The sequence below is a fragment of the Syngnathoides biaculeatus genome, chromosome 22 (assembly GCF_019802595.1).
Source record: "Syngnathoides biaculeatus isolate LvHL_M chromosome 22, ASM1980259v1, whole genome shotgun sequence".
Taxonomy (NCBI): domain Eukaryota; kingdom Metazoa; phylum Chordata; class Actinopteri; order Syngnathiformes; family Syngnathidae; genus Syngnathoides; species Syngnathoides biaculeatus.
Window position 1 is genome coordinate 11,698,036 of NC_084661.1, and position 16,329 is coordinate 11,714,364.

At 43.0% G+C, this 16,329-nt stretch overlaps 4 protein-coding genes across 12 annotated transcripts in view; 2 read left to right on the forward strand and 2 right to left on the reverse strand.

The window, feature by feature from the left end:
- Nucleotides 1-90: 90 nt before the first annotated feature.
- On the reverse strand, nt 91-1,105 carry ndufaf8 (NADH:ubiquinone oxidoreductase complex assembly factor 8). 3 transcript variants are annotated; one of them, XM_061810945.1, is made up of 4 exons: nt 971-1,105; nt 753-839; nt 336-446; nt 91-275 (listed from the first exon to the last, which is right to left on the reverse strand). In XM_061810945.1, exons 2-4 carry the CDS (start codon nt 831-833, stop codon nt 255-257), a joined length of 213 nt encoding a protein of 70 aa, XP_061666929.1. In that variant the 5' UTR covers nt 834-839; nt 971-1,105; the 3' UTR covers nt 91-254. The 3 variants fall into 3 exon arrangements, with proteins under 3 accessions (XP_061666929.1, XP_061666928.1, XP_061666927.1); XM_061810944.1 differs by having other exon boundaries at nt 753-868; nt 971-1,081; XM_061810943.1 differs by having other exon boundaries at nt 753-1,043.
- A 239-nt stretch (nt 1,106-1,344) lies between these two features.
- On the forward strand, nt 1,345-8,864 carry tepsin (TEPSIN adaptor related protein complex 4 accessory protein). The gene is made up of 13 exons (XM_061809351.1): nt 1,345-1,491; nt 1,826-1,898; nt 1,987-2,078; nt 3,335-3,428; nt 3,510-3,577; nt 3,648-3,729; nt 4,911-4,982; nt 6,051-6,242; nt 6,316-6,502; nt 6,622-6,735; nt 7,034-7,112; nt 8,092-8,226; nt 8,317-8,864. The coding sequence occupies exons 1-13, from the start codon at nt 1,453-1,455 to the stop codon at nt 8,743-8,745; spliced, it is 1,656 nt and encodes a 551-aa protein (XP_061665335.1). The 5' UTR covers nt 1,345-1,452; the 3' UTR covers nt 8,746-8,864.
- Nucleotides 8,865-9,105: 241 nt separating this feature from the next.
- On the reverse strand, nt 9,106-12,773 carry si:dkey-21c1.1 (uncharacterized protein LOC100150256 homolog). 2 transcript variants are annotated; one of them, XM_061809355.1, is made up of 3 exons: nt 12,207-12,773; nt 11,877-11,982; nt 9,106-11,769 (listed from the first exon to the last, which is right to left on the reverse strand). In XM_061809355.1, exons 1-3 carry the CDS (start codon nt 12,221-12,223, stop codon nt 11,509-11,511), a joined length of 384 nt encoding a protein of 127 aa, XP_061665339.1. In that variant the 5' UTR covers nt 12,224-12,773; the 3' UTR covers nt 9,106-11,508. The 2 variants fall into 2 exon arrangements, with proteins under 2 accessions (XP_061665339.1, XP_061665338.1); XM_061809354.1 differs by having other exon boundaries at nt 10,935-11,769; nt 11,877-11,985; nt 12,207-12,768.
- Nucleotides 12,774-12,803: 30 nt separating this feature from the next.
- Nucleotides 12,804-16,329, forward strand: part of LOC133495112 (archaemetzincin-2-like) — a 30,779-nt gene continuing 27,253 nt past the window's right edge. For 5 of the 6 annotated variants that reach the window (XR_009793483.1, XM_061809345.1, XM_061809344.1 and 2 more), the window contains exons 1-6: nt 12,804-12,875; nt 14,136-14,424; nt 14,592-14,765; nt 14,896-15,024; nt 15,842-16,005; nt 16,099-16,275. Coding sequence is in view for 5 of the 6 variants with exons in the window: in XM_061809345.1 (XP_061665329.1) it covers nt 14,136-14,424; nt 14,592-14,765; nt 14,896-15,024; nt 15,842-16,005; nt 16,099-16,275 (933 nt within the window). In the remaining variant the exon portion in view is untranslated. Of the gene's footprint in view, nt 12,876-13,756; nt 13,914-14,135; nt 14,425-14,591; nt 14,766-14,895; nt 15,025-15,841; nt 16,006-16,098; nt 16,276-16,329 lie in introns of those variants that run through there. The other variant, XM_061809346.1, reaches the window with a different exon arrangement.

Sequence of the window (16,329 nt, forward strand, 5' to 3'; positions counted from 1 at the left end):
ACACCTATGGACAATTTAAACCCACACAAGTATGATGAGAACATCACTGAACTACACTTGTCCACACGGCCCAGAATTGTGATTCAGATATACTAAGCACACTCATTAGTTTATTTTTCATAATTAGCAGTCTTTTCCAAATGTATTATGACACCCATGCCGTACATTCCCATTCAAAGAAGTGATTTCTCAGTATCTTCCATTACTCGTCCGACTTCAATCGTGTCCTCGAGCAGAAATCGAGGCTTTTCCATTCATTTCGAGTTTTTCTTGGCCTGTAACAAAAGAGAGCTGTCAATAAAGGGGAGCATCAGAACCATTTTTTTATTACTTACAGCATTTGCAAAGCACGTCTTCAGGGCGGCAAATTCTTTAGCACAATGATCCTTCTTCAGTTCCTGTCTGCTTGTTGTGGTAGCTGCTACACATTTGCCGTAAGCGGTTGCCTGAATTACAACGACAACGCAAAACCATTTTTATGTCAAGTATACATTGGCTGATACACCTACAAAATGAAATCAATTCAATACTAAAAATGTACGAGATATTACGACTTTTGCACAGTTCGTAAATAACGACATTTAACTATTTTCCTTTGCTACTTTAATAATTTTCACAATGCTTGTTTGGATCTTGTGTTACATGACATTTAAATATATAACAAGTGACATCGCCTCCCAGTAAACTGGCTTTCAAATGCGAATAACTAAAACTAAGAATGAAAAAAAACAAGTATAACTTTCATTCCTTACCTCTTCTGTGCAGTGTGCAAATAATTCTGTAAAACGTTTTAATTTGTCCCGGCTTCTCTGCCAAACATTTGGCCCGGACATGACACTCTGAGGATGCAAACAGCAATTATTCTAACCTAAAGTGGGATTATATGGAGAACCAGGATAATTTGCAAAGTCCTCTGTTTTTGATGTGTTAATATTTTCTTCAAGGCGAAGAGTAATAACAAAAGAATTACCTAATAGATTTGACACTTTGGAGCTACACGGACGGCGCCATTATGTTAGGTAATTTAAGAAACGTCTCCACAATGATCTGCCTTTTGATTCGCTCGCTGTTTCGATAATCACATCCGGTTTTAGTTAAGTGTTACGCTATTGGTTGTTTTAGCTCGTAGGGCGTTTCTTCAACAGCAATTTGATGTATATTTTCTGGAGCTGAAAACTTTTATTTTTTTTTATGAATTTTTACTGATTCCTTCGTTACGTAATGTGTAAATAAGTTTTTTTTTTAAAAAAAAGGTGAATAAATGAATACCAATCTAAAAAATAAAAACAGACAAGAGCGATTATTCCGGTACAGTCCTGTGTACTGATTCGCTCGTTGTTCGGCCACTGCTCATTTCGCGTCCTCTGATTGGGTATCTGTCACATTCAGCTCCGCCTTCTCTGGGTCCACGCCACTGAAAGATGAGTAACCCGCAGCTACGATTGCTAAATCATGGCTACATTCATGGAACGGTTAGCCTTCCTTCAAAAAGTAAGTGCAAGTCATTTTGGTTGTTCGTTACTGAATCACACGCGAGCTAAATGGTTTGTGACTCTTGCGGCGTTATTGCTGATGTGGCACAGAAGTTGTGCGGCTGTGCCATCGTTAGCTTGTTAGCTGCCTTAGCCTGCTATTTCTAACTGACTGCATGAATTGTTGTCATTTTTCTCGTCATGCTGTCAAAGTTTGCAAGTAGCAGGTGGTTAGGGAACAACACTATAACGAGCAGCTTGTGGGAACTCGCGAGACTTGATTATTATTATTTTTTTTTTACGTAAAAACAAACGTGTTTAAATGTCTCATCCTGCCTCAACTACTACTGAAGGTCCCGACTCTGATGAAGGCGACGGCAGATGATGAGAGCCCATGTCCTGGATACCTTTTTCAAGAAATCGGAAGTATCCTTTGGCTTGCCTGAAATGCTTTCCACGTTTGTTACAGGAACGCACGCTACCGAAATTACCTTAACTTGCTATCCCTTTGCAGAAATCTCCCACGAGTCTCTGGCGAGTGATCAGTGTTTGCTAGAGTACCTGCTCGAGAGGCTTCAAGTGGAGTCCTGTCATGTCAAACTCAAGGTGAGGCAGTTTAAAAGAGTGATGACCCACATTTGCTCCTCCATCAGGTGGCTGAAGGTCCGATTAACTTGTGTATTCACCCACCCGAAATTGAGTATGCAGGGATGAAAATTTTCCACCGGGTCGAGGAATAATGAGTTTTCTTTTCAGCTGAAATTGACATTTTTGTGAAATGTGTAAATCCATAGAGAAAATTTTGGGGGGTGGAGGGTAACAGCTTGATGCGGGGCAAAGCTGCGATCAAGACGAGCCGCCAGCATCTATCGGCAACGCTCGCCGTGAAATTAGTCACAGCATTGCTATCTGTTTGCATTAAATTTGGTGTTTATAATAACGACACTATTTCTATTTCTGGGGGTTTATTGTCGTTATTCCCGCTCTGGTGTTAACATTGCATAAAGAAGCATTTTGTTTACTACGGCATAGTTATAACTTACAGACGTATGTACGCATATGTTATCGAGCGGTCTGCACGTTTGTCAGTATGGAAAAAGTCTTGGAGTGAAAAGATGAAGATCGTGCCAGGGAAATTGATGAAAACCACGGGGTAAAAAAAAAACTGTTTCAGATGGGCATGGCTTGAAAAGAAAAAAAAAGTATAACGGTGCAGATAGGAACGAAAACTGTATCAACATGTCTAATTGAACACGTACAAAAAGTGGACGTTCCCGGCAAAGTGCTTTGCACTCTGTGTTCCGATATGATCAATTATGGAAGCCGAGGAGCAAAAAAATATCCAGGAGCATATTCAAACCAGGAAACGCAAAGTTTAGTTGGACGTAATTTTCTCAAATATTATATAAATAGGCCTATCTCTAGCACTGGCCCTGTAGATCACAAATTTTATCGCTCACTTTGATATTTCATGATCTCTCTCGCTCTCTTTTTTTAATATATATAAACAAACAGTTACTTAAAAAAAACATCACTTGTTTACTTACTTGTTTACAATTATTTTGGTTGTTCGGACTCATATTTTAAGATTTCAAAATATGATGGTTGCTCTGTATTTACACTGTTAGAAGTAACCAAAGGTCACCATTTAAGTGTGTTTTTATAAAAAAAATTCTCCCCCCGCTATGGCAGACATTGTCATTGTTTTTCCGAATTGGTCATTCTCAGCCCTGAGTATGTGTGTGTACATTTTGGAGTCACTTGAGATGAGATCATCCCTCTTTCAGTATCTGTACTTTTTTTTTTTTCTAATGTGTAGTCAAGGTTTGGGAAAAAGGTGATCCACATCTCTTGCATTTCAGGTGCTGAAGATTTTCGTCCATCTGTGCGGCCATGGCTCCAAAAATTTCCTGACGGAACTTAGGAGAAATTCCACCTTCATTCAACAAGCATCAGGTTGGACACGAGTTAACACGATGAATTTTTCTTTATGTGGATGCAGTTAGATGAGTATTTACCGTTTTGTTTTGTTTTTAGATTACAGCGGCCCTCCTGATCCCATCCACGGTACGGCTTTGTATCAGAAAGTGAGAAACACGGCCCAGGTGAGATAAGAACCCAATCGCTCATGCGGCCAAACGCAAGTTATAAACGTTGCCTTTTTCCTGTTTGCAGGAAGTTGCGCGGCTGCTTTTCACTGATACAATTTACGTAAAAAGCGGTGCGCTGCCATTTAACATGGCGCCCTCAACAATGGGTGAGTAATGAGGAACGTGTATTTTTCCAGCCAGGAAATACCCCTTGAAGAAATAAGAATTAATTTTACTGAAGTTTGGCTTCAGTATTGTATGATTTATGGCCTCATTGTACTATACTATGCTATGATATTAATATGACTAAATGCAAAATAGGGAAATTGTGTTGAGGCAGGCATTCCGCTTTCCACTTGAAGTCATTTGTGTAATAAGTGCTATATAAATTAAAATTTGGCGACACTGTGACTCTGCTGGTGAAGCGTTGGCCTCACAGTTCTGAGGACCTGGGTTCAATCCCGGCCCCGCCTGTGTGGAGTTTGCATGTTCTCCCCGTGCCTGTGTGGGTTTTCTCCGGGTGGGCACTCCGATTTCCTCCCACATCCCAAAAAACATGCAACATTAATTGGAAACTCTAAATTGCCCCTAGGTGCGATTGTGAGTGCGGCTGTTTGTCTCGATGTGCCCTGCGATTGGCTGGCAACCAGTTCAGGGCGTGCCCCGCCTCCTGCCCGTTGACAGCTGGGATAGGCTCCAGCACTCCCCGCGACCCTCGTGAGGATAAGCGGCAAAGAAAATGATTGGATGGATGAATAAAAATTGACTTCCTTGCTTTTTCATTGGTATACTTTGCGAAAATATCATGTTTTGTATGCACACATGAAACCAGCACAATTACAGAAACAATATGACATACATAAATACAATTGGAACATGATTCCACGAAGCATGATTTTATTTGATTTATTTATTTATTGCGCAATAAAACCATACTATTCCACTTTAGTAGGTCTAAGGTTATGGTAACAATGGTATGTTTTTTTTTCCTGTTGGCGATAGTTAATTAACAGTGCAGATTTAGCACAATATTCGATAAAATAATCTTTCCACAAACTGATAATTTAGGTCCATCCTAACATAGGTCTTTTATTTTTACAATTTATTGACAAATATTAAGTGTCGAGAATGACTTGCTCTGTTAATGGTGGCGAAACATGCTGTTTAGTTATTCTTTCCATCTCAGCGCATAACAAGCATTGTATGCTTAAACGTCGAAAGTACCTCGAGTAGAATTTTTAGACGGCAACTAAAAGTCGACCACCCCGAGCATTAGCAACAAAACGGGTTTTCAGATTGGCAGAATTTTATTCAAGTGCATCGGGATGTACTGTGTGTCTGTGTCCAGGGATGGGATCAGCAGCTTCCCACAGGGTGGGAATGCAGGGCTTTGGCTACAATCCAGGGAGGCAAGGGTCAGGTAAACCACTTTGTGTCTTTTCCTTTCGGCTTGTCCCGTTAGGGTCGCCACAGCGTGTCATTTTTTTCCCCATCCAAGCCTATCTCCTGCATCTTCCTCTCTTAACACCCACTGTCCTCATATGTCTTCCGTCACAACATCAATCAACTTTTTCTTAGGTCTTCCTCTCGCTCTTTTGCCTGTCAGCTCCATCCTCAGCACCCTTCTACCAATATACTCACTCTCTCTCTTCTGAACATGTCCAAACCATCGAAGTCTGCTCTCTCTAACCTTGTCTCCAAAACATCCAACTTTGACTGTCCCTCCAATGAGCTCATTTCTAATCCTATCCAACCTGTTCACTCCAAGCGAGAACCTCAACATCTTCTTTTCTGCCACCTCCAGTTCTGCGTGCTGTTGTTTCTTCAGAGCCACCGTCTCTAATCCGTACATCACGGCCGGCCTCACCACTGTTTTATAGTTTTGCCCTTCATCCTAGCGGAGACTCTTCTGTCACATAGAACACCAGACACCTTCCACCAACCCGTTTCTTCACTTCCTTACCACACTCACCATTGCTCTGGACCGTTGACCCCAAGTATTTGAAGTCGTCCACCCTCGGCATCTGTTCTCCCTGGAGCTTCACTCTTCCCCCACCGCCCTTCTCATTCACGCACATCTATTCTGTTTTACTTTAGCTAATCTTCATTCCTCTCCTTTCCAGTGCGTACCTCCATCTTTCTAATTGTTCTTTTGCTGCTCCCTGCTTTCACTGCGTATCACAATATCGTCTGCGAACATCATAGTCCAAGGGGATTCCAGTCTAACCTCATCTGTCAAGAAACAGGAAGGGGCTCGGCACGGAGCCCTGATGCATTCCCACCTCCACCTTAACTTCTTCTGACACACCTACGGCACATCTCACCGCTGTTCTGCTGCCCTCGACATGTCCTGTACCATTCCAACGTATTTCTCTGCCACACCTGACCTCTGCACACAGTACCACAGTTACCACTTTGTGTACAAGTTGCAAAAATCTCTTTTGCTCTTTTTTTTTTCCTTTTCTTTATTGCTCTCTGTGCTATTCAGCGGGGAACGACTCATTTCTGGATAAGATCCAGAAAGCTGCAGAAGTAATAGCCAGCGCTGTCCTCCCCCCGACGGAACACCAAGGCATCCGTCTCCATGACAACCACTACCGGCCTGTAGCGGCGCCCTCTGTGCCCATAGAAGTTGCTGTATCAGCATGTGCCTACAGTCTGCCTGCTCGCAGACTAAAAGGTCGGCCATTTCACACAAATTCGGTAGATTTAAATAGTCGACACACCCCATGCGACAGGTGTTACTCTTCCAGGGGTGACCCAGCGGTGTCCAGGGCAGGTTGGAGGCGGCTGGGAGGAGACTGACAGCGGCAACACCTCCTCTTGCAACTCATCTCAGGACATCTCCACCAATAGCAGGGCGTCCGCCGGCAGCAAGTCGGCGTGCACGGGGAGTCAATCGGGGGCCAGTAGAGAAAGCGGCGGGGATTTATCGGAGCGGTGAGCGGAGAGGCCCATTTCCATTTGCAAATCACGATGTAGCCAAAGATTCAATTTGGAATAGAGTTCAATAGTTCCCGATTTATTGTGAAGCCAAGGCATGTACACTAATTTGTCAGGGTGGAAGCGTTGCAGTTGGGGGACTGCGTCCAGGAGATGGCGCTCATCAGCAAGTTGACTGAAGGCTCCAGAGTGTTTTTGACCAATGAGGAGAGCCAGCACTTCATCAAAGAGTCAGTACAGCAAACTATTTCTTTGATTTTGGCTGAACTTACATGCCTGATACAGTGGAACCTCTAACGTCAGGAAAAATAAGCTTCTAAAGTCGCAATCCATCCATCTTCTGTACCGCTTATCCTCACCGGAGGTAGCGGCCATGGTGACGACGCACACCCTGCTGTGGTCGCCAGCCATTCGCAGCACTCAATTTACGAAATGAACGGAACAGTTTGCTTGACCTTTTAGAGGTTTCACTGTATTTAAAATGCAGTCCAGCGTTTGTTGATTTTGTTTTATGTTTAATCTTGTCAGGTGCTCCACTCTTAACTGTGAGGTTGTGGTGGAGTTGCTCGCCAGCAGGCTACAAGATCCCTCTAACGCTGTTAACATGGTAATAACCGTTGAGCAGCTCTCTGTCCATTTTAGTTGAGTTCACTGCACTCTAACCAGTTGCTCCACCGTATTCTCTTTAAAGGTCAAATTTCATGCCTATAAACATTCAAAAATAGATATTGTAATGAAAAATACATATAAAATCATTCACTTCAATGTCTTTACAAAAAAATATGAGCGGTGAGCTCATCATCCATGTAAAGTTGCGGAAGTCTCATTCGACATTCAAGTGGTCGCCATATTGGCTGCATCTTCTGTCCGTGACGTCACACTCGGACATTCGCCATTGAGAACACGCCAACAAGCTTGACCCGGAAGCTCTTTTTGAAGAAGAGAACGTCTCACAACCGAGTGAAGTGACCGGGGCAATATTACCCTATCGTTTCGAGCCATATTTAGATGATATGCGGATCAAGGTTAAACCGCATGCGGCCGATCCACGTCGGCAATCAACAACGGCACCCGCAAGCAAAGATGACAACGCGGCCAAACCGCTTACCCGTCTGATCCGCCTCCACGGCGGAGATGAGCCACCGCACCCCGGCTCTGCGACGAGCCTCCCCGGCGATGCCGCGTCCGCCATTAACGGCTTTGGCCGGGGTGGCACCTCGAGACATTTAGTTTACGGATTTCGTTTCCTCCCCCCTGAAGTATTTTTTAATTTTTTAATTTTTTTTTTAAGTAGCTGTATACACACCAACTTGTCATTTGAACCCACGAAGCTCTCGTCCTTTACACCCATGCAATCCATTTTTCACGACGAACCGGGTCTTTTGGAAAAGTATAAAGACCGAAAGAGTTACAAAAAGCCCTATACGTCAAAATCATGTTTTGTGGTGAGGAAAAAAAAATGGATGAGTCCATACCAGCTGACGTTTTTTTCATGAATAAGATACTAAAAATCATGCATTTCAAGACAGTGGACCTTTAATGATGGCAAATAAACGCCCATACTTTGCTTCTCTTTAATCCCGCAGAGGGCATTGTGTGCCGTCGCCTGCCTCATGACTGCCGACCTTCTGTCTTTGGAGCAAATTTTCGGCGCGACGCAACGCAGGCTCCGTCAGCTCAGCGAGGGCCTTCCGGGACCTGTGACCAACAAAGCCACAAAGGTGCAAGAGCCACTAGGGAGCTTTAAATGTTTAAAACGGTTACGACTAGAGGAGATAATTCTGTTCTTCCCCACTATCTGCTGCTACCAGATCCTGAGACAGTTCCAGGCCTTGATGGGTGGAGTCCACCATGCTGCCAAACAGGTTCCGGCCAGTAGAGGTCATCAAGTCAACCACACATCTAGCCAGCTTCTTACCGCAACATTTTCGGATTCTTCGGAGCGTGCGCTCTCTTGTAATCATGACGGTGTCTGTCAGCGACAATTGCCCCTGGCTCCAATCCGGACTCAGTTGACTTCAGCTACTCGAGATGAGGAATGCACTCAGGCTTGTGTCAGCAGACCGTCCCTGTTCAACGGTATGATGCTGGTCAACAGGGCCAGGCCTCCGTGCGAGGCGACCCGCCAAGACCCAAACTCACGACAGGACCATTTCGAGGAGAACCAACCTTGCAATCCAGTTTCGGTTGTGTTTGACGGCAGCCAGCAGTCATCCGCCTTCTCGTTTCTCAACTCTTGACCTCGAGTGAGATGCTGTGCACCTCTTAAAACTTAATACAGAGATGTCATTTTGAAAAAAAATATCAAGTTTGTGGAACACAGGGGTGGGCAAATATGGCCTGTGGGGACATTATCAAGTGTCTTGTCATATTTGTTACATTAATGTAAGCATCCTTACCTCTAAATTGGATTATTGGTTGTTAAAATGTATTTATTTGTTTCTATTTGTCAATAACACAATCAGAACATTAGAATAATTTACCCACTACATCAGGGGTGTCAAACTCATTATTCTCGCGGGCCACATTGTCGTTCGTGTTTCCACTCAGAGGGGCCTTATGACCGTGGAACAAAAATATTTAATCTCATCATAATTTATGAACTAATTTTGGAATCAGAAATCAAGGGTCATGTGGTTTTTCCAACTATTCACGTTTAGTAACACAAAAATGCTTGCTATCTCAACTTTATCATTAAGATATATGAGAATTTTAAATTTTGGTACAGATTTTTACTAGAGTCACGGAAATTGACACTACATTTTGGCTTGGTGGGCCACACAAAATCATGTGGCGGGCCAGATCTGGCCCCCGGACCTGAAGTTTGACACCTGGACTACACGTTTACACTTAGCTTTTTATATATTTTATGAATCCACTGGCCAATTATGAATAAAATGAAAATGATGAGTACTTTATTATAAAATATATATGTAGTATACGTTTTGTTTGAATTATTCCACAAATGAACTGGCCCATGTCTTAAAAATTAAATATGGCCCTTAACCACAAAAGTGTGCCCAACCCTGGTAGAAGTGAAATATTTGTCTACATGGATGTCAGCTTCATGCAGGAGACAAATGTGGTCATGTTCAAATATCCGCACAGTGCTGTACTCATTTTTTTGGACTTTTTTTGTCTCCACAGGTATTGAGAGGATCTGACGTGGAGAAAGTTTTGAGTTTTATCTCAGGATTCATTTTAGGTAACAAAAAAACACCTCTAAAACTCCTCCAGCTTGCACTTTGGTTTGCACTAAAAAAGCCGCTGAGTCAGTTGTCTTCCAGTATTTGCTATTACACTAATGTAAATGATTGTGAGGTTTAAAATTGTGTTTAGAGCTTGTCTACTACAGGAGTGGCGCTAGAGTGCATGGCTACACAACTAGATGTTGTTGTGGCAAAACAACTGTTTAGAAAAAGTGATTGGTCACACAAAAGTACAGTTACAGTGGTCAGTAATATGCAGAATATCTTCAACAATTCCAGTCTGTCATGTAAACAAATAAAGCACATGCGCTTAATTTACTGTCTTAATTTTATCACACAGTAGTTTGCATGCCCTGTCATGTTAAATGGACTGCTGCGAAATGTTAATTTTGAAAACTGCTGGTTTCAGCTTTGTACAGTGAAGAAAATAAGTATTTGAACACCCTGCTATATTGCAAGTTCTCTCACTTAAGAAATCATGGAGGGGTCTGAAATTTCCAGCGTAGGTGCATGTTCACTGTGAGAGAATCTAAAAAGTAAAATCCAGAAATCACAATGTAAGATTTTTTTGACGAATTGTGTGATACAGCTACAAATAAGTACTTGAACACCTGAAAAAAAAACAATGTTACTATTTGGTACAGTAGCCTTTCTTTGCAATTAGGTCAAACGTTTCCTTAAAGGCGGACTAACAGGTCTTTTGAGGGTCAGAATTCTAGCTGATAGACCAAGTGTTCAAATACTTATTTGCAGCTGTATCACACAAATACATCGTTAAGAGAGTCATACATTGTGATTTCTGGATTTTTCTTTTTCGATGATTTCTGATGAAAATTTCAGACCCCTCCATGATTTCTAAGTGGGAGAACTTGCAATATAGCAGGGTGTTCAAATACTTATTTTCTTCACTGTACATGTGAACTAGACTCCATACAATTTGAGCCAATTTGTGTTCATGAGGACGTATTTCACGGATTTCCCTCTAAATTGTAGCTGTTTTCAATAAAGCCCGTGTGAATTTTAGTCATTTTTGTTTCTTGTGTCTTGAAATACGAGCCAGCTGACCTCTTTTACGAGATTTTCGGTTTACGAGCAGTTGTTGGGCTGATTCAGCAGCAGTTTCTCAAATACTCAACAAATTGGGCACACCAGAAAGAGCAGCATAATGAATTGGATTGCAGCAAGAAGCCATAATGTAATTTTTTTTTTTTTTTTTAAGTCTACAACATTAGAGTACTATTATACTCAATTTAAACACTTATTTGGGGGAGGGGGTGGAATTCATTAATGCCATTCCCATTCATTTCAATGGGTAAAGATGATTTCAAAGCACAACTGTATGCAGTATTTTGTACATGGGGTGTAAAATTAATGTGATGGTTGGGGGCAGGTGGAAACAGAAGCACTGCTTTTGGAGTAAAGTGCGTCACTTTATTTACTTTTGCAAGCACTTTGGATCCCACTTCTCTCATGATTAGCACCAATGAACACACATCAATGCACGCATGTCAAGAGAATTATAACTCTTTTTTTATAAAGTGCACAGGGCGCTCGCACACACACACACGCATTATCAATACTGCACAGGAAACCACAGTGGCTGGGCCGTGAAAAGGCAAATGTGCATATGGTCTTCACGAATGGTATATGGCAGGGGGGTGGGGATGAGCCTCACGGCCCATAATATGTAAACGTCCCCACACTTCAATCACGCCCCTCGCCCGCTTGGACCGAGGGCAGTCCCGTTCAAACTCGGGCGAGAGACGTGAAAACGGGGTCACCGGGCGTCGCCGGTCATGTCGATCCCGGGCGCCCCCTCGTCTGTAGACTGCTGAAGTGCGCCTCCCTTAGGACTCTGTTGATGGAGTCGTAAGAGAAAGTGCCGCCGTCGCCATGGAAACCGTGCTGCACCGAGATCGCCGAGTCCTTGGGCTTGCCGGCGGGGGGGTACTGAGGGATGCGGTTGCTCTGGCTGTGGATGCACGGCCTGCTCGTGACCACCATCGGCGGTCTCTCCATATTGCAGATGCCGCTACTGCTGTCACTGCTCGAAGACTACAAGTAAAGAAAATGGACAAAACGGGCTTTTACTTGGGTGCTAAGTTTAACATTTTACGCCCATTTTTACGGCATATATGATAAGCAACTCAAGAACAACGTACCTCGGAGTCCAAGTCAGACACAAGTAGGCAGGGATCCCCCCCTGACCTTTTTGCCTGAGGACTCAGCTGTTGAGTCTCTTCACTGTCGCCGCTCCGGTGGCGCTTCCTGCTAACATGTAAAAGGGAAGATGTTCAAATGTGGTGTGGAAGGAATGATGCAGTAGTGAGGAGTGGAAAGGTTGGGGGGGGGGCGTGCATCTGAAAGAGCCCGAGGAACCAAAAATAGCTACAGCTCCACACAATGATCACATATTATGACAGGTACTTTGATGATTAATTGAGCTCGTTATGGAGTTGGGATGACACGGAACGGCATAAAACGGACTGTACCTGTTATCTGTCAGCATTGCAGCAGTCTTGGCAGATGTGGCAAAGAGAAAGGTGGGACACTCCCTGCGAGCTGGATTTTTTGAGTGTAGAAATCTTCTGGCTCGAGCTATAGTCCCACAACCATAGCGCGAGACATACTCCTTTTCGTTCCTTACTTGTGTGCGTGAGGAGCTCCGGCAGCCCAAGAAAATTCAAGATTAATTTCGCACGTCCTATCGTAGCGTTCTGCTCGGGTCGGTCGCGTGCCGAACGGCTAAAAGTGGGAATCTCTAGGAGATTTCGGCATGTCAGAAGAGCCTGCTAATGTTGACACGGCTAACTAACCCCAAAAAATGCTGCACTGTGACCAAGTTCTTCCGCTGTCGTATTCCGCCTTCTCTGCTGGGGAGACAAAAAAAAAAAAGATAGGGTTGGCTATCGTTCGGGGGGGGGGAAGGGACTGACAACGGTACAAAAATGTTTTCAATATTTTTTTTTAAAGAAATTCTACAACGTTTAAGTTGTCGAGTCACATAAGCGGCAGTTTAGCTTTGTAATGACGAGCTGGCAACTAGTAAGCAGTCCTTCACGTTGTCCTGACGTCATCATCCCCCGCCCCTCTGTTGTCATACGTCATCGAACAAAGGCGGAAGTAACGACGAAACGACAAAGTAGCTTTCATCTCCCAACGTAAACGCCTTTATATACAAGAATGATATTTCACTGGGTCTTATTTCAATATTCGTAATGCTTAATGTGTAATTTCAGTGCCAAAACGGCCATTTCTTTACTTATTTATACTAGTTTAATAAGTCTGCGCTGTGGGCAGAAAAATGCTATTTCTGTTAGCATGTACTGTTATCTGAAAAGTTCGAAACCAAAACTTTTTCAAAATGCTAATATATAGTCATGTAACACAAAATTGTGGCCATAATATTTTACTTTATGCCCACGTGGTGTTTATAATGTGCCTACGTAATCCCAAATGTCCATTTTTACTCATTTACCTTACATTGAAAATGAGGATCTGCTCTCAATTCCTCTACCTAAAAAATGTAAAGTGAAAATTAAAATAAAGTGGAGGTCACCCTTTGTAGGGCTGACCCACATATTTTACATGAGAAAAAAACGTCACCGCATGCCACCGAAAATTAGTTATTTGTTAAAAGTACTTCAAATACAGTTTTACATGGATGGAGTTCTGTGGAAATAGTAAAAATCATTTTAGGATTGATGTACCCCAAAAAGTTTTATAATTGTCTATATAGATGCCACATGATGGCTGCAAACACTATGTCAATCTCCTCAACTCACTTCACCGCAGTTCCGTGGCACCAAAATGACACTAAAGTGATATTTATTGATAACCAAATTGCATAGTTGCCCAAGTCATTTATTCAGATGTTTGGAAAAGAAAACAAGTCAAGACTGCAGTTGCCTCCATTCAACTTTTGCAGTTTGACCTGGATGACTTAGAATAGATTTGAAGGTAGAAAAAAAGAACACAATTTTTAGTGAGGACCTTGGTCTTTTTTACTGATAATTGAGAGTATGTTGAAAATAGCGTTGGCAATGATGCTATTAGATGAACAACAGTATTACAATGGTCTTTGTTTTGGGCGCAAATACAGTGAGTTTTTCAGCAAAGTCCATCCATTTTCTGTTGCGCTTATCATCACTAGTGCCGCGGGCATTCTGGAGCCTATCCCATCTACGTTCGGACGATAGGTGAAGTACACCTTGTACAGGTCACCAGCAAAATATAATATATAGTAAGCGGCTGTAGAAATGGATACATGTTAAGTTATGCACAAATTGTACCGACTTCATGGCCATAAATTTTGTCCGCATGTAATATCAATATTGTGGCCACGTCCCCCCCCCATGTCCCATCCTGGATTCTGCATGGTGTTGCCTTCACTGTGGTTTATATTTGCGTTGTCTTTACAGATGAAGAAGATACACCACTCCCCGGAGACCCTGAAGATAGCACTGGTTTCTAACTGCAAGGACTTGGCTGAACTTTACAGCCAGTACACCAAAGAAGAACGTCACCTTTTAGAGGAAGGACTGCATCCGGGGCAGCCAAGTTCTCTTTTCCAGCCTGTTACGGTGCATTCAGATTCAGACTGGATTCCCTCTCATCCCGAAGATCCTCAAGACTTTGAGAGCTTTTACAGAAACCCTCACAGAAAGACCCCCAGTGGAAACTGCGGCACTATTTATCTTCAAACCATCGGTATGTTGTCCTTTTTTCTCAGCTGGCAATAGTACATAACCTGCGATGAGTTGAAATCCATCTGTCCATTTTCCTCATTAACTCATACTGTAGGTGAGCTGGAGTTGAAAATGTGTCTTTTGATCAGTGTTTGTCAGCTGTCGTTTGACCTTCATTCTTTGTTGTAGGCTCTTTTGGCGAGTCCGGGCCCCAAACAGAGCAGTATGTGGAATGGCTTCGAGAATACTGCCAAGCCTTCTTCTGTGGACTCCCTGTTCGTTGGTTGCAAGCGGTCACGGTTGCACAAACAGGGTGTTCTTTCAGGATTAACCATGGCTCACAAAACCTTCAGTTGCTCACTGGTAAGCGGGGAGATCTAATAAAATTTGGCAAGCCTGGAAAGGCATCACCCACCAATATAACTCGAGAGTGTAAACAGATGGTTATAAATTGTTATAATACCTACAACGTGCACACGATTTCCTCTCACAGGTGACTTGCTGGAATTTTTGTGGAAGGGGAAACCAAAAGACGCTTTTTGTATTGCTGGGATCACAATGATTGACCTTTACCCAAAAGACTCCTGGAATTTTGTATTTGGACAAGCATCTCTCAATAGGGGTGAGATTTTACAAAGTCACATAGTAAGTTTCTTTCGGCTTGTCCCGACAGGGGTCGCCACATGCCTCGCCTGCCTTGCGTGTTCCTGACTTTCTCCAACAGTCCAAATATGCAGAACTGAAAACTACATTTAGCATAGATTTTGGACTTGGCATGGTGAGTCCACTGTCAGCTGGGTCTAGCCCATGAGGTAGTGACCCTTGTGAGGACAAGCGCGACAGAAAATGAAAAATAATCCATGCATGAAGCCTCACTGAAAAATTATATATTCTGACATTTATAGACAGATCATCTGATCTGGAGTAAATGCGTTCTAGTCCATAAAAACAATTTGTATGATTTCCTCCACAAGTGTTGGAGAAACACTCTGCCTTTTAAAAGACAGCGATGATGATTTTTGTTTTCACACTCTCAGTGAGGTAATTGTGTGTCTAAATGTATTTTGCTCTTGGCTAGTTGAGAGCTACTCCGGTTTCTAAGATGTTGGCCTTCTCGTGGAGCTAACTAGGGCAATCAAACACTCAGTATGATGGAGTGCAGTTCTAAAGCGCACACCATTGCAATATTTGGCCAAATAATGTAACATTAATACCTAATACCAACACTATCTGAGCTTTACGATGATAATAAGCATGTAATCTGGTTGTTGGACCACAAGATGGCGCTACAATTAAATGCTCTCCTATTCCTTCGAGCTCTGAGTCTCGTTGATGATTAAAGTTTCTTTCGGCTTGTCCCACCAGGGACATCTCAGATGAACGCTCATATTTGTTTGGCACACTTTTTTATTACTGTACTGTATTTGCATTGCTTGTAGGAATTGGTGTTTTCAGCTTTGCCAGGTACGACGACAATTTCTACAGCGAGAGTTATGCGGGGAGGTTGAAGAAACACGGACGACCAAAGCCGGGGGACTATTCTGTCTTCGATGGCCATTATACTCCTCCCATCACCAGCACGCTCTTATTGCGATCCTGCAAGGTTGTATAAAAAAAAACGAACAAAACAACAACAAAACTTGTTTTTCCTCTAATTCATAAAAAGACAGACACTAACGGAACGATTTCCCACCAGACGATGACGCATGAAATCGGCCACATGTTGGGGATACGGCACTGCCAGTGGCTGAGCTGTGTGATGCAGGGCTCCAACCACTTGGAGGAGTCAGACCGTCGGCCCCTGGATCTCTGTCCCATCTGCCTGCGCAAACTTCAGGTCTCGGTGGGGTTTAACATGGCCGAGAGATACAAGGTAAAACATGGGTGCTATTTTGGATTGTGTTTTGTTCGGAGGATGATGCCGACA

What these genes read in the sequence shown, in the direction of transcription:
- ndufaf8 (XM_061810945.1), bottom strand. Translation starts at nt 833, where the DNA reads ATGTCCGGGCCAAATGTTTGGCAGAGAAGCCGGGACAAATTAAAACGT. An exon ending in TTGCACACTGCACAGAAGAG is followed by an intron (nt 447 to 752) that starts GTAAGGAATGAA and finishes GTTGTAATTCAG; the next exon opens with GCAACCGCTTACGGCAAATG. An exon ending in AGACGTGCTTTGCAAATGCT is followed by an intron (nt 276 to 335) that starts GTAAGTAATAAA and finishes CTTTTGTTACAG; the next exon opens with GCCAAGAAAAACTCGAAATG.
- tepsin (XM_061809351.1), top strand. Translation starts at nt 1,453, where the DNA reads ATGGCTACATTCATGGAACGGTTAGCCTTCCTTCAAAAA. An exon ending in CATGGCGCCCTCAACAATGG is followed by an intron (nt 3,730 to 4,910) that starts GTGAGTAATGAG and finishes GTCTGTGTCCAG; the next exon opens with GGATGGGATCAGCAGCTTCC. An exon ending in GCCTGCTCGCAGACTAAAAG is followed by an intron (nt 6,243 to 6,315) that starts GTCGGCCATTTC and finishes TTACTCTTCCAG; the next exon opens with GGGTGACCCAGCGGTGTCCA.
- si:dkey-21c1.1 (XM_061809354.1), bottom strand. An exon ending in TGTCTGACTTGGACTCCGAG is followed by an intron (nt 11,770 to 11,876) that starts GTACGTTGTTCT and finishes CTTTACTTGTAG; the next exon opens with TCTTCGAGCAGTGACAGCAG.